The 16,493-nt window shown below is 37.6% G+C and overlaps 3 protein-coding genes across 3 annotated transcripts; 1 reads left to right on the top strand and 2 right to left on the bottom strand.

The window, feature by feature from the left end:
• Positions 1–1,451: 1,451 nt before the first annotated feature.
• Positions 1,452–2,384, bottom strand: LOC137902454 (olfactory receptor 4P4-like). The gene has a single exon (XM_068746544.1). It carries the CDS (start codon positions 2,379–2,381, stop codon positions 1,452–1,454), a length of 930 nt encoding a protein of 309 aa, XP_068602645.1. The 5' UTR covers positions 2,382–2,384.
• Positions 2,385–5,404: 3,020 nt separating this feature from the next.
• Positions 5,405–6,450, bottom strand: LOC137901885 (olfactory receptor 4P4-like). The gene has a single exon (XM_068745915.1). The coding sequence runs from the start codon at positions 6,445–6,447 to the stop codon at positions 5,524–5,526; it is 924 nt and encodes a 307-aa protein (XP_068602016.1). The 5' UTR covers positions 6,448–6,450; the 3' UTR covers positions 5,405–5,523.
• Positions 6,451–10,422: 3,972 nt separating this feature from the next.
• On the top strand, positions 10,423–15,788 carry pofut2 (protein O-fucosyltransferase 2). Its single transcript, XM_068746668.1, has 9 exons — positions 10,423–10,598; positions 11,807–12,060; positions 12,164–12,308; positions 12,446–12,556; positions 13,287–13,353; positions 14,044–14,169; positions 14,940–15,120; positions 15,261–15,384; positions 15,635–15,788. The coding sequence occupies exons 1-9, from the start codon at positions 10,423–10,425 to the stop codon at positions 15,786–15,788; spliced, it is 1,338 nt and encodes a 445-aa protein (XP_068602769.1).
• The last annotated feature ends 705 nt before the right edge of the window (positions 15,789–16,493 follow it).

Raw genomic sequence — 16,493 nt, 5'->3', positions numbered from 1 at the left:
CGAAGCGTCATTGACTGCAACATTACATAACATTTCAAAGTGATCCAGAACCCAGGATCGCTTCTGGATCATCACCAAAATTTAATGATCTGTTTCTGGTAACATTCCCAACATTTCCTGAACATTTCAGATCTGTCCAGAACTTATTTGCATTATCTTGCTCACAGACAGACAGACACCAAAAAATGTCAATTGTGTGAGTTAGTAACACTAATTAAGGTGTACTAACTAAGGTATTAAACTCCAGCAGAGGAAAATGGCAAATGACTCTCTGCCATGAGAAGTCAAGGAAAAGACAATTCCTGGTAAATAGCATCATAATGAAGTCTGATGAATGAATATATTTATTAGATAGAATGTTAGAGTACAAGTACAGTCACACAGTAGCATGTATTACAGTACAAATATAGTCAAACATCCTGTCTAAGAGGAGCATTTAAAAAAAGCCCTTGCGGTCTTGTTTCCGTTGAAAATCCTTAGTACATAAATCATCGACATTTAACAATACCAATAAGCCCAATATTAAATTACTCAATTGATACAAAATAATAACAAAATAAAAATAAGTGACACCACAGATGCAAAATAACAATAAATTAAAAATCGGATGAAGACAATCATATATCAAGCAAAGTGCTCCAAAAAACTGAAAGGGTCATGTTTACCTGTTTTAACACAATCTGTGTGTGGTTTAACTGACTAAAAACGCAACCTGTGAAAACAGTTGTGTAATCACTAACTGGGCTTTAAAGAAATGTTCCCTTTACAATGAGACTGAAAGAACAAGTCCAATCAGAGGGTTAAATATTTAAGAGAAAATAGCTTGACACTGAGTAATTTAATAATTCTGCATATACATTATACTATACATTCTGACAAAAATAGACAATAAACCAAACAAATAACTTTAACGTAACCAGAAAAGAAAAACACAACCTTATTTATTATAAAAGAAAGTGCATTTTAAAATTGAATAAACAGCACTGCATAAAGTCTGGGTACACACACACACACACGAGAAACATGAAAACGAACCAAGAATGTTCCACACGACATGCACATTTAAAATGCTGAGTGCTTTATAAAAAAAAGAATCACAAATAAAGTACAACTAAACATAATAATTTGAACCAACATGATATGTCAGTGAAGTCCTTTTGGAAATCGTTGTAAAAGCCTACAGTTGCATACGGTACACAGATTACAGACGAACATTCAGTATGTGTAGGTTGATAAAAATGACCAGATCACAGAGGAAAGTAAGAGAAAGTAAGTGTAGTTTCAGTCGAGCCTGAAAGTGTAACCATGGTTAATTACTGCAATATCCCTGAGAGAATTTTACAGTTACCAGGTAAACAGAACATTTGAGCACATCCATTCATACATTTGAACAACCTGCAAATGCATATGTATAAAAATAGATTTAATTGATCAAGACCTCATGATGTTTGTTAAATAAATGCATGTTTTCGACACAACACACTATGAATTCGAATTCTTATTTTTGTCAAGATTAAACCATAGATCAAAGGATTGAATAGTGGCGGGATAAGGAGATATTCCATTGCCATAAAATGTTGTAAACCTTGTGATAAGTGTTTCGAGCCAAACCTCGTGTACACAAAATCAAAAAGCAAACACGTAACAAAGATGATTAAACATAATAAATGTGGCAAACATGTTTGCATAAATTTGCTCCTGTTCTTTCTGGATGCTCGGCACATTCTGATGAGCTTCATGTAAGACCAGGTGACAAAAATGAAATGAGCAAAATAGAAGGAATAATTAAATGCTGGGATTACTTTATTTGCAATAGATTTTGAACAAGCGAGATTACCAATCAAAAAATTAACACAGTAGATTTTTGGTATGTGTGAACCACATAATCTTAAAGTTAATGTTGATATTGTGCTAATGAGCATCAGACAAAATGGTAGGAGCCAAGCAACAAATATTAACACCGACATCCATTGTTTAGTCATCACCAAGCGGTACACCAGAGGTCGACATATAGCCACATACCTGTCATATGACATTAGTACTAAAATGGACACATCAGCAGTTGCCGAGGAATGCAACACAAAAGCCTGAAGGAAGCACCCGGCATAAGAAATGACATGAGTGGCAGACAGAAGATCAATGAGGAATTTTGGATAAAAGCCCAACGTCCCATACAATGAATTGATGCACATGTTACAGAGGAAGATATACATGGGTTCATGAAGATTTGTATCAAAAATGACTGTCACAATTATGGTCAAATTCACCAGCCAAATCATACAGTAACACAGTAAAGTGAGAGAGAAGAGAGTAACTCTGTAGTTGGCTATGTCGTTCAATCCTGAAAGAGTAAACATGGTAATTACTGAGGCGTTATCCATCACAAGATTATATAGTTTAATGTTTTCTACACAACAATACAATAATACCACCTAGAAGCATTTACACAATCAAATGTGTGGAAGGTGACAAGCACTCTATGCTGTGCCTACCTACACCTGACCCAGTGTGCTCACATGCCTTTATGTTGTCTCATGGCAGTGACAGCAAATGACGTAATGCACATGAGACTTGAAACTGATTACTGATCCTGCTCTCATAGTAGAGTGGCAAGAAAAGAAGTGTATGTGTATGTGTATTGCAGTAATTTATTTATTTATTTATTTTGTATTTTTTTTCTATACCTTGTCTGCATTTGTGCTCAACAGTGACAACGTACATAGTCAGTCACTGTTAGAGTTCTACGCTGTTATTTACAAGGTGGCCTTAGACGGTCCAGAACAGAGTGGGAGTCATCGACAATGTTTGTGTTGAGGCTAGCAATGGAGAAGTACAGGGGAGGTCAGAAGGAGGTGCATTGTGTCTTTATAGATCTAGTGAAAGCATCTGACAGGGTGCAAAGAGAGGAACTGTGGTACTGCATGAGGAAGTCTAGACTGGCAGAGAAGTATGTCAGAGTAGTTCAGGAAATGTATGACAGTTGTACAACAGCAGGTAGTACAACTAGTAGCAGTGTAGAGGTGAGATGCACCAGGGATCAGCTATGAGCCCCTTTTTATTTGCCATGGTGATGGATAGATTAACAGATGTGGTGAGACAGGAAGCTCCTTGGAATATGATATTTGCAGATTACATTGTGATCTCAAGTGAGAGCAGGTAGAGGAGAATTTAGAGAAGTGGAGATCTGCTTTAGAAAAGAGAGGAATGAAGGTGAGAAGGAGTAAAACAGAGTACCGGTATATATGTGTAAATGAGAAGGTCCCAGTAAAGTTCCCTCAACAGTGCAGAAGGCGGCGGGTGAGGCCACAATATAAATATATCTAAGGCAAAACGCTACGAACAAAGAAACGAACCTGACTGAACAAAAATGACCGGCAACAGACGAATTGACAAAAAGACATGGAGAGATATAAAAAAAAACACTGCAATAAATAAAATAAATACGTCTGCACCCTTATTGTAATTACACAGTTGTGTTTGAAGTACAACTGTAAATAAATAAATAATGGATAAAATTATTATCCATTGAAATGTAAGACAGTCAAGACCACTCCCACTCCCTGGAACTTACCGCCCACATTCATTCCTTTGTGCCATCGTTATGATAACGTCACTACCTTGCCTGATCAAATCTTGTCCAGACAATGTACTTGAAGCATTATGTCTATTGTTGGCTCTCTCTTGTTATAGCAGTTGTGATTAATGTTTAAGGCACATATTGTTATATGCCTTAGGCTTAGAATGTTCTATTGTTGTCTGTCATATTTATATTTGATTATAGAGTGAGCTAGAAAAACACTGAGAGCCAGATATCCTCCAAGCAGCTCATTCCCCTCCTAATTGGATTTACACCATCCACATGGTGATCTGGATCATCATCAAAAGGTTCTAAATTGGTTCATTTATACACCAACCATGAAAAGTAAAACCGAATCAGAGTTGATCTGTATTTGTAACTGATTTTTGAATCAGTAAATAGGGTTTTCAAATTTCAAATTAAATATTTTTTACTGACTCCATTCTGGATCCGATCTGGGTGAAATTCAATGGTAAGACAGAAATCCCCACCCTGCATGACTGTCAAATTCCATAAAAAGTGATCAATTATTATCCGAGATATTGAGAAACAAATTTCGAAGCGTCAATGACTGCAACATTACATAACATTTCAAAGTGATCCAGAACCCAGGATCTCTTCTGGATCATCACCTAAATTTAATGATCTGTTTGTGGTAACATTCCCAACATTTCCTGAACATTTCAGATCTGTCCAGAACTTATTTGCATTATCTTGCTCACAGACAGACAGACACCAAAAAATGTCAATTGTGTGAGTTAGTAACACTAATTAAGGTGTACTAACTAAGGTATTAAACTCCAGCAGAGGAAAATGGCAAATGACTCTCTGCCATGAGAAGTCAAGGAAAAGACAATTCCTGGTAAATAGCATCATAATGAAGTCTGATGAATGAATGAATGAATATATTTATTCGATAGAATGTTAGAGTACAAGTACAGTCACACAGTAGCATGTATTACAGTACAAATATAGTCAAACATCCTGTCTAAGAGGAGAATTTCAAAAAAGCCCTTACGGTCTTGTTTCCGTTGAAAATCCTCAGGACATAAATCATCGACATTTAACAATACCAATAAACCCAATATTAAATTACTCAATTGATACAAAATAATAACAAAATAAAAATAAGTGACACCACAGATGCAAAATAACAATAAATTAAAAATCGGATGAAGACAATCATATATCAAGCAAAGTGCTCTAAAAAACTGAAAGGGTCATGTTTACCTGTTTTAACACAATCTGTGTGTGGTTTAACTGACTAAAAACGCAACCTGTGAAAACAGTTGTGTAATCACTAACTGGGCTTTAAAGAAATGTTCCCTTTACAATGAGACTGAAAGAACAAGTCCAATCAGAGGGTTAAATATTTAAGAGAAAATAGCTTGACACTGAGTAATTTAATAATTCTGCATATACATTATACTATACATTCTGACAAAAATAGACAATAAACCAAACAAATAACTTTAACGTAACCAGAAAAGAAAAACACAACCTTATTTATTAGAAAAGAAAGTGCATTTTAAAATTGAATAAACAGCACATGCACATTTAAAATGCTGAGTGCTTTACAAAAAAAAGAATCACAAATAAAGTACAACTAAACATAATAATTTGATCCAACATGATATGTCAGTGAAGTCCTTTTGGAAATTGTTGTAAAAGCCTACAGTTGCATACGGTACACAGATTACAGATGAACATTCAGTATATGTAGGTTGATAAAAATGACCAGATCACAGAGGAAAGTAAGAGAAAGTAAGTGTAGTTTCAGTCGACCCTGAAAGTGTAACCATGGTTGATTACTGCAATATCCCTGAGAGAGTTTTACAGTTACCAGGTAAACAGAACATTTGAGCACATCCATTCATACATTTGAACAACCTGCAAATGCATATGTATAAAAAAAGATTTCATTGATCAAGACCTCATGATGTTTTTTATGCATGTTTTCGACTCAAAACACTTTGAATTTGAATTCTTATTTTTGTCAAGATTAAACCATAGATCAAAGGATTGAATAGTGGCGGGATAAGGAGATATTCCATTGCCATAAAATTTTGTAAACCTTGTGATAAGTGTTTTGAGCCGAACCTCATGTACAACAAATCAAAAAGCAAACACGTAACAAAGATGATTAAACATAATAAATGTGGCAAACATGTTTGCATAAATTTGCTCCTGTTCTTTCTGGATGCTCGGCACATTCTGATGAGCTTCATGTAAGACCAGGTGACAAAAATGAAATGAGCAAAATAGAAGGAATAATTAAATGCTCGGATGAATTTATTTGAAATAGATATTGAACAAGCGAGATTACCAATCAAAAAATTAACACAGTAGATTTTTGGTATGTGTGAACCACATAATCTTAAAGTTAATGTTGATATTGTGCTAATGAGCATCAGACAAAATGGTAGGAGCCAAGCAACAAATATTAACACCGACATCCTTTGTCTAGTCATCACCAAGCGGTACACCAGAGGTCGACATATAGCCACATACCTGTCATATGACATTAGTACTAAAATGGACAAATCAGCAGCGGCTGAGGAATGCAACACAAAACCCTGGAGGAAGCATCCGGCATAAGAAATGACATGAGTGGCAGACAGAAGATCAATGAGGAATTTTGGATAAAAGCCCAACGTCCCATACAATGAATTGATGCACATGTTACAGAGGAAGATATACATGGGTTCATGAAGATTTGTATCAAAAATGACTGTCACAATTATGGTCAAATTCACCAGCCAAATCATACAGTAACACAGTAAAGTGAGAGAGAAGAGAGTAACTCTGTAGTTGGCTATGTCGTTCAATCCTGAAAGAGTAAACATGGTAATTACTGAGGCGTTATCCATCACAAGGTTATATAGTTTAATGTTTTCTACACAACAATACAATAATACCACCTAGAAGCATTTACACAATCAAATATAGTGGAAGGTGACAAGCACTCTATGCTGTGCCTACCTACACCTGACCCAGTGTGCTCACATGCCTTTATGTTGTCTCATGGCAGTGACAGCAAATGACGTAATGCACATGAGACTTGAAACTGATTACTGATCCTGTGCTCATAGTAGAGTGGCAAGAAAAGAAGTGTATGTATTGCTGTTATTTACAAGATGGCCTTAGACGGTCCAGAACAGAGTGGGAGTCATCGACAATGTTTGCGTTGAGGCTAGCAATGGAGAAGTACAGGGGAGGTCAGAAGGAGGTGCATTGTGTCTTTGTAGATCTAGAGAAAGCATCTGACAGGGTGCAAAGAGAGGAACTGTGGTACTGCATGAGGAAGTCTAGACTGGCAGAGAAGTATGTCAGAGTAGTTCAGGAAATGTATGACAGTTGTACAACAGCAGGGAAGCTTAGTCTAGAGGTGAGATGCACCAGGGATCAGCTATGAGCCCCTTTTTATTTGCCATGGTGATGGATAGACTAACAGATGAGGTGAGACAGGAAGCTCCTTGGAATATGATATTTGCAGATTACATTGTGATATGCAGTGAGAGCAGGTAGAAGAGAATTTAGAGAAGTGGAGATCTGCTGTAGAAAAGAGAGGAATGAAGGTGAGAAGGAGTAAAACAGAGTACCGGTATATATGTGTAAATGAGAAGGTCCCAGTAAAGTTCCCTCAACAGTGCAGAAGGCGGCGGGTGAGGCCACAATATAAAAATATCTAAGGCAAACCGCTACAAACAAAGAAACAAACCTGACTGAACAAAAATGACCGGCAACAGACGAATTTGAAAAAAAGACATGGAGATATATAAAAAAAAACACTGCAATAAATAAAATAAATACGTCTGCACCCTTATTGTAATTACACAGTTGTGTTTGAAGTACAACTGTAAATAAATAAATAATGGATCAAATTATTATCCATTAAAATGTAAGACAGTCAAGACCACTCCCACTCCCTGGAACTTACCGCCCACATTCATTCCTTTGTGCCATCGTTATGATAACGTCACTACCTTGCCTGATCAAATCTTGTCCAGACAATGTACTTGAAGCATTATGTCTATTGTTGGCTCTCTCTCCTTATAGCAGTTGTAATTAATGTTTAAGGCACATATTGTTATATGCCTTACGCTTAGAATGTTCAATTGTTGTCTGTCATATTTATATTTGATTATAGAGTGAGCTAGAAAAACACCCAGAGAGCCAGATATCCTCCAAGCAGCTCATTCCCATCCTTACACCATCCACATGGTGATCTGGGTCATCATCAACAGGTTCTAAATTGGTTCATTTATACACCATGAACATTAAAAGTGAATCGGAGTTGATGTGTATTTGTAACTGATTTTTGAATCAGTAAATAGGGTTTTTCGAATTTAAAATTAAATATTTTTACTGACTCCGTTCTGGATCTTATCTGGGTGAAATTTGATGCTAAGATAAAGCCCCACTTTGCATGACTGTGAAGAATTCCATATATATTCCGTATTTCATTTGTAACAGATTTTTGAATCTGTAAATGCGGTTTTGAATTAATACAATTTATTTTCGAACATGTATAAAAATATGTACTATTTGTACATACAAAAGAAAGAAATACTGACAAAAAATAACAATAACAAATTTCAACTTAAATATTTTTTACTGACTCAATTATGGATCCGAGTTGGATAAAATTTGGTGCTAAGATAGAAGTCCCCATCCCAAATCTGTGTCAAATTCCATAAACATTAATCGATAATCAACCGAGATATTGAGGAACAAATTTTGAAGCTCCATTGACTGCAATGTTAACGAAAGATTAAAAGTAATTCAGAAGCCAGGATCTCTTATGGGTTGTCACCAAAATGTTCTAATCGGTTCCTGGTAACATTCCCAACATTTCCTGAAAATGTCATCCAGATCCATCCTGAACGTTTTGAGTTATCTTGCTGACAAACAGACAGATGAAACTCATATTGCTGATAATTGATAAAGAACTTCATTAAAATGAAACACAATGCTAATTTGTTTTCAGTATGAAAATAAGACTGAAAGTGCACTAACTTGTTGCCTGTTTATCTGAATCAGAGGCAAAGGTCTCAGCAGAGTGCTGTTGTCTTATTAATTGCTCTCAGTGGACAGTGCAGCTAATGACCTGTTGACCTGCTGTACCATCATTACTGCACGCACTCCACTGTCTTTAGCGCCTTAAACACAATAACACTTTCCCCTCTGAGGTACTCATTAAAAGTGAAGCTCTTGGACAGCTTAGATGTCAACAGGCAGCATTAAACCAGAAAGACAACACAGAAAGACAACACTGTCAACATGTAAACTGTGGTATTGTGAATAACTTTGATTGTCCTTTCTTTAATTATACAAAGCATGTAGTCAACAGACATTAACCTTCATTACTTCACAATTTGGTGTAGGTGGTCAGCCTTATTGCTCATCAGACCCATCGGGGGGGGGTCCAGAAATGATCTTCAGCCTTTAATCTGTGAGGATAATGATATGGAAGTCAGTCGACAGATTGGTGATTACATCACTAATTACAATTCTATCATTCTGAGCAAATACTACATATTAATGGATGGAAAAATATATTTGAGGAATTATGACTGTTGAACTACAATAAAAGTTGTGCCCCAAGGAAAGCATCTTTACTTCAGTTTCCTACTGATCTGATTTAAAGTATCAGATCAGAGATTACGATTTCATTTCTTGTCTTTCTTTAAAACTTTAGATATAAGACATATTAAATACAAACATTTCTTCATCCAGTTCAATATCATATAATTATCGTGGCTCTCTATTTAGTCAGTTATTTATTGCTTCTTTTGGAGTCACTTCCAAGTCACAGCTTCTCTTTTCTTTTCTTCTGATCTATTTTAGCTTATTGATTCTCCATTATCTGTGTTTTCAGTTCTTTTCTTTCCCTTACCTGTTCCATGCGTTGTGCTATTATGTTAGTCACACCTTTCCATTTTCACCTGCATTTCCCTTCTTGTGTAATTTGTAATTCATTCTTGTGTAATTGTGTGTTGTTTTCCTCCCTACAGGACATGAAGGAAACAACTTCACAGACTACTTTAACAACTTCAACTTCCTCACTTCACCCTGCAATGATCAACTGGGCTTACACTACTGTTCCGAGGTTTTCTGCTCCTTTCTTCCTTAAATTTGTACCTTTATCCCATTTTTAACTTTTAAATTCCTAACATCTTGTACTTCGTCAGCAAAATTAAACACGAATCTAATTCTTTTGTGTGAAAAAAAAACTTGGTCAATAAAGCTGCTTGTGATTCTAATTTTGATCCTGAATGTTGGCAGGGACTCTTGAATTTGTTAGTGCACATTAGTATAGGCCATTGAAAGCATGATGTAATTAGTCACAGGAAGATGAAATTTCAGCTGCACCACACCACCAAGCATCTGTAATATTTGTGAATATAATGCATATAATCACTTTTCTGCTACATAAATCTCTCGTATTACCATATGCCACTCATACACTCATTGCTCTGCAGGACATCATAGAATCCAGCCCACAAACACCAATAAGGCCGCTTGAAGGCATAAATGTTTTTGTCCTGAATTGACTGAATTGAACAGACAATGTTATGAAATAATTGTAGAAAAGAGCAGACAAGAGACAGATAAACATACTTTACGTGTGACATTGTATGTAAATCCATAACTAAAACTGCCGAGCAACAAATTTGATGTCGTTCTAATCCTGACCAACAGAGGTCAGTATCAATCCTGAGTCAGGGTTTTACGAATTTGTCGGCACATGGATCTAGTGCGTCACTGGTTGCTAGGTAACTACAGACGCTTTTCTTTTCTTTTTTTTTTAGCTTTCCGGAAATGCGTGGTTCGGCGGAAATATGGCGCACAGACCAATACATATCCCAGTGCTATTCGTTGCTTCGTTGTTTTATTTTACTTCATTTTTTTCCTCTATTTTCGTCGCGTTCGCAACATTAAAAAAAGTAAACAGTGACAATGTATTCAGCGCGAGCCGCACGGCTTCCGTATCCACCGCTGCAGCGAGGAATCTGAGGTGAGTTTACGGACAGCTAACTACTCCGTGCTAATGTTAGACTACTCTTAGATTACCTCGAATTACTCTGCTTTAACAATATGTGCATATACATTTATTATTCATTTCTTTTTTTGTGTGTATTATAGTCATATATGCTCATTCGACCTGATACAGGTTGCAAAAGTCGATTGTGTTTTGGAATTCAGCATGTAAATGGTCCATTAGCAAACATTAAGAGTAATGTTAACGGTGGGATTATAATGCTTACATCTTTATATTAGTAGTCTGGGAAACATAATATAGCCCTGTTCTTGTGAGGCTAAGGACTTTGAAGTTTGTCCATTGAAGATGTGACCCAGCAGTGTTAGTTTCATCATCATTTGTTCGCACTGTATGTATTCTAGTCATAAAAAGGACAGAATACGATCCTGTAAAGTCATTGTGTCCTAGCTGGTGCATGTTATAAAATATAAATGATTTAAAAAAAAACAGCTCTTGACCTCGCCTAAAATCAAATGAAAACATAATATAACGATTTACAACACAATAAAACAATTAATACAGTGCTGAAGAATGACTCTCAGGCCATCCCATAAAGATATTTTCTTGTTTTTTTAATTCATGGTTCTGTACGATTATCGATGAGACAGTGGCCATTATCAAGTTTTAACAAGTTACCTCCCAAATCTTGTCACAGGGCAGGAAACGCCTGGTTAGTTAATGTTAGATTATGTTAACCACTTATATTTACAATTCATTAATATATATGTCTATCTCTAAGTCCTGGAGTAAACATAATGTGGATCATATCAGCTGCATGCTGACAAAATGTAACCCTCGTTTTGTCGTTCATGTGATATTTGATATTTTAAATGCCGTGATTGGATGCATTATTTTTCATTCCGCCAGAGAGGATATGCTGTCAGTATTCAATCATATTCGGTGCATACTTTTCATTTTGGGCCAGATACATAAATATTTTAGCAGATTCTTTATCATTTGCTCTTGGTAGATTTAATGCCTTGAACCTGTCAGTCCACTAGATGGTAGTAAAGGTCTTGCAGTTCAGTGAAACATGCAGTTTGTGGGTGAGTTTATAGCCTCGGCACAGGCCTACGCTTTCTTCGAGTTCCCAACTATGAGAGATTAGACATGCTGTCCAGATATATTTTACTGTTTTACACGTTGAACCTGCTCACGATGACCTCGTGTCGTTTGTGCCTCAGGTATCTTTTGTATGATGTGAACCCCCCAGAGGGTTTCAACCTCCGGAGAGATGTCTACATCCGCATGGCCTCGCTGGTGAAGACTTTGAGGAAGGATGGGGATGACTGGGTTTTGGTTCTTCCTCCATGGGGTCGCCTCTACCACTGGCAGAGCCCGCATATCCACCAGATGCGTATCCCATGGGGAGATTTCTTCAGCCTCACTAGCCTGCACGCCAATGTGCCTGTCATCGAGTATGAGGAGTTCATTGCTGGTGAGATTTTTTTTTTTTTTTACTGACCAAAAATATATTTCTCAGTTTAAAACGCAGTCAAACACACCGTGTGTGTATGTTTTTTGGACTTCTGTGGGTTTAGAGAATGGAGGCCCATTCATAGACCAGGTTCTTGTACTGCAAAATTATGCTGAGGGATGGACTGATGGCAAATGGGAGGAAAAGGTCGATGAGCGGCCGTGCGTTGAGAAGTCAATGTACTCTCAAGATGAACAGGGCTATTACAGGTAAAGCCACACAATGCACAAACACCTGAAATAATTTAAAACTGTTTCTATTACGACACTGATGTGGTTACTGCCTGTTTAAGTCACCCTCGCCCTAACCGTTATTCTTATTTATCTGATCTGTGTCTGTTTCCAAGGGGCTGGTTCTGGGGTTATGAGGAGACAAGAGCTCGAAATGTGAAATGCATATCAGCACAAGGCCATGCCTCCATCATGGCTCCACTTCTTCAGAAAAACATCACAGTGACGTGAGTCTACATGGTGAAATGTTAACATGCTCACAGCTCAATGACGTTTTTTAACAACCATCAGCCATGTATAATGCGTCTTTGTTATATTATATGTTGTTATATCTGTTAATTTTGTGGCAATTGTGAGTTTCTGTCCAATAAATGTATTTAAATTATATTTGAATTACAATGTAATTATATTCAGTAGCCGCTAGGCTACGTCATGAAGTAAGGGATTAAAAACAAACATATTTATATGTTTAGAATTGTATTCTGTCATACTGTGGAGACAAAAGATATGAACAATCACTAGCATCTAAAATGATAATGGCGTGCCACAGTGATCTGTCCTCCCAACACACATCTGATCTACAGCCTGAGAGAGCAGCTCATTTTACACAAGGAGATTATTGCTATTCTACCATCTTCTCAATTGCCGCCATTCTCGCAAGTCTACTGTAGTCAGATACAATATGGAGCAAGTATCAATTACTAATCCCATTGTGAATATTGAATGTCAGGTGAAGCTATCTGACTAGATAAAACATCCACACAGATTAACATGTTGCTAAAACAATGTCGTTAAGCATGAATCTTTATTCTGGAATCTTTGATCCTCCGAGGGTAGTTTGAAAAGCTGGTGATCTGATATTCCTGTTAATTAAATGTGGTATTACTTACAGGAAAAAACGGATAAACCTGTTCTTGATATTGATGACATTGTCACGAATGCCACTATTTTTTTCAGATCATTCATGCTAGACCGAGCAGAGACTCTTCTCCATGATCACTACGCTGGAAAGGACTACTGGGACGTAAGTGAGCTGAGAGTAATGATGGTGCTGTATGTACAGTAATACCTTGACATACGAGTATAATTATTCCTGGACCGAGCTCGTAACTCAATTTGTTCGTATGTCAAGTCAATTTTTCACATATAAAATAACTTACATTTTTTTGTCCTTTCCATCCGTCTAAAATCACTCTAACAATGGAAAAAGCGTTATTACTTGCTATATAGATTCACACATGCAAAATGATATAATAAATTATATACAGTATTGCTGTAATATAAAATGTGTTTTAGCTTTGAGACAGACGTTAGCGCATGGAGGAGGAGGAGGAGGAGGATAATTTCATGCTTCATCTCCATCGTCATCACGAGTCTTTACTTCTCACCGCCGTCTTTACTGCTCGCCTTCTTTGCACCCATCGCTTATTATAAAGAATATTCCCAAACACTGTGAAAATCGACTCAACGAGTGAAGCGTGCTTGGAGCGTTCGCGGCGCTCTGCCATCTAGCGGTAGCATTTGGAAGGGTGCGCATATCTGAAATTTATGCTCGCATCTCAAAGCAAAATATTTCTTGCATCTCGGAATACTCGTATGTCAAAGCACTCGTATATCTAGGTATTACTAGTGTGTACCTTAAGCATTTCTATAATCTATTCTTTTTTCCATGATATTAAGATGCGCCATATTGTCTGTAAACTGATTACCTTAGACTCGCCGCAGTATGGTTTTCGCCAAGCATCTGCGACTCATAGGAGACGACTTCAGAGCAAAGTACCTGAACTCTACGGACGACGGCGACCACACGGTTTACAGCGAGGACTGGACTCGCATGAACGTGAGTCGGTGTTCAAATCATATCAATCACACATTTTGCTGCTCAGTGCTTGTTTGCAATCATCTGTCGTTATGGTTTTTGGAATATTTGGTCAGATTATTTTGAATATAAACTTTTACACAGAAAAAAGGTGCTGCACCTTCCTTCTGTGCAGATGGTGCCGAAAGACGATGCCTCTGCATCTTAGACGTTTGACGGAGTCACGGAAAAGTACTCTCAAGTTATAAACGGAATTTCGCAAGAGTTTGAGAACAGGTTTTGTCGGGCTTGATCATGGTCCAGATACTAATAGTCCTGTTGGAGCAGAAAACAAAGGACCGAAACCACCAAGACAATAAGACTCGTTAGGCGTCCATGGAGGCGTCGTCGTCCCGCCCCTTCCTTGTGTGAGCTATTATGTTGAGCTGCACCCAGATGTGTGTGGGTGTTGTAGTTTCTGGGGATGGAGGTCAACACTGCACTGTATGTTGCTGATAGATGGCGTCTTAATTCTCCGCCTCTGTTCAGGGATGGGTTTTCCAGTTTGACAAAAATAGCTTATTTATCTCCTCTCAAACCGTCTCTTGTCCCTGGCTAAAACCTGGACATTACTGTCCTCAAAGGAGTGTCCTGTTTCTTTCAAGTGCAGGTGGACTGCTGAGTCTTGTCCTGAGTTGTCAGATTATTTGAATTTGAGGAAAAAAAACGTTGATTTCAGACTTTTGAAAAGGTCTGCTTTCAAGGTTCACACAATGATTTAACAAAGGTCTGTTCCTTTCTTTGTTCCTCAGGCCAAACTGGGCTCTGCTAAAGGGGGCCCATATCTGGGTGTCCACCTACGCCGGAAGGACTTTATCTGGGGCCACCGAGAAGATGTACCCAGCTTGAAGGGGGCAGTCAAAAAAATACGCAGCTTGATGAAAAAACACAAACTCGACAATGTGTTTGTGGCAACGGATGCAGCTTCAGAAGGTGATGACGAAACGGAGACGTTTAAGTTGTCCTCCATTTTTGCAGATGATGAACTTTTAATTTAAAATCTAAGACTTGATTTTATTCTATATATTTTGTTACACATTTTTAATAAGACAATTGTGCCATTTACAACCTAGAGCTAAGGGAGCTGAAAGAGATTTTACCACAAATGGTGCGATTTGAGCCGTCAGCGGAGGACCTGGATCTCCTAAAAGATGGAGGGGTGGCCATCGTCGACCAGTGGATATGTGCCCACGCGAGGTAAATAAATAAACAGGTCTTTTCATCATGTGGTGCCTTTTGATTTGAATTTTATCATTATTGGCAACGAATTTGAGAGAAGGTAATTATTGGTGACAGACAAGCTTCTGTCTCATTTACTAGAATACCAGCAAACGCAGAACTTTTCACCATTTCATGGAAACTATTTTAACCTGAAATCCTCATGTTACACTCTCTGTGTCACAAACCTGCTCTTATGACAAAATGGTTTACGAATTATTTATTTTAGATACTTCATCGGAACATCAGTGTCAACCTTCTCGTTCCGGATCCACGAAGAGAGGGAGATCCTGGGTTTCAACCCCAAAGTTTCATATAATCGCTTCTGTGGGGACGCGGAGAAGGAGTGTGAACAGCCTACACACTGGAAAATTGTTTATTGATGAGACCTCTGACCTCCTGTTACACACAAGTGCCAAAAACTGTTGCAAATGTGACCTGCATGGAGTCTGCAAGGTATTTTCAGAATGTTTATGGTTTCAGAATTGTGCAATCAGGTCTGTTGTGACCATCGTGATCAAACCATTTGCATATTATTATAGTGTTGAAGTGGTTTGTTTAAACACTTTGTAGCTTGTGTATTGATTGTGGATTCTTGGAGACAGGTTGGTATCATTAATAAAATCCAGTATTGATTAATGAACACCAGTTTCACTGCCACTGACAGCTTTGTATAGAAGTACAGATCAGTATTTTCAGAGATTCGAAGATTGACCATCTAAACTTGAACCTTTGCTGTTATATATTTTTTTTTACATGATGCCAGGAAAGTATTCAGAAATTACAAATTACACATGAAGATAAGGTCTTCTTTTATCTAAAAGATGCCTTGTGGAGTTTTTGTCAATAATAAGTAACAAAAGCTATATCGGTAGAAGGAGGTTGAGGATGGAACTAACAGGGCTAAAGGTTGACCCAGGAGAAGATACATGGACGTAGTGAGGGAGGACATGAGAGTGGCTGGTGTTGGGGAGGACGGTGCAAAGGACATGGTGAAGTGGGGAAAGTTGATTTACTGTGGCCACGCCTGATGGGGAAAGCCAAAAGTAAAATAATAAATAACAAAACCATTATGGGTTGACTTCTAA

The sequence above is a fragment of the Brachionichthys hirsutus genome, chromosome 12, assembly GCF_040956055.1.
Source record: "Brachionichthys hirsutus isolate HB-005 chromosome 12, CSIRO-AGI_Bhir_v1, whole genome shotgun sequence".
Lineage (NCBI taxonomy): Eukaryota > Metazoa > Chordata > Actinopteri > Lophiiformes > Brachionichthyidae > Brachionichthys > Brachionichthys hirsutus.
The sequence above is the reverse complement of the archived record's forward strand: the minus strand, read 5'-3'. Positions and strand labels throughout refer to the sequence as shown.

Coding starts and splice junctions, on each gene's coding strand:
- LOC137902454 (XM_068746544.1), bottom strand. CDS start 2,381: ATGGATAACGCCTCAGTAATTACCATGTTTACTCTTTCAGGATTGAAC.
- LOC137901885 (XM_068745915.1), bottom strand. CDS start 6,447: ATGGATAACGCCTCAGTAATTACCATGTTTACTCTTTCAGGATTGAAC.
- pofut2 (XM_068746668.1), top strand. CDS start 10,423: ATGGCGCACAGACCAATACATATCCCAGTGCTATTCGTTGCTTCGTTG. Junction 12,309..12,445: donor GATGAACAGGGCTATTACAG/GTAAAGCCACAC, acceptor TCTGTTTCCAAG/GGGCTGGTTCTGGGGTTATG. Junction 15,385..15,634: donor TGGATATGTGCCCACGCGAG/GTAAATAAATAA, acceptor TATTTATTTTAG/ATACTTCATCGGAACATCAG.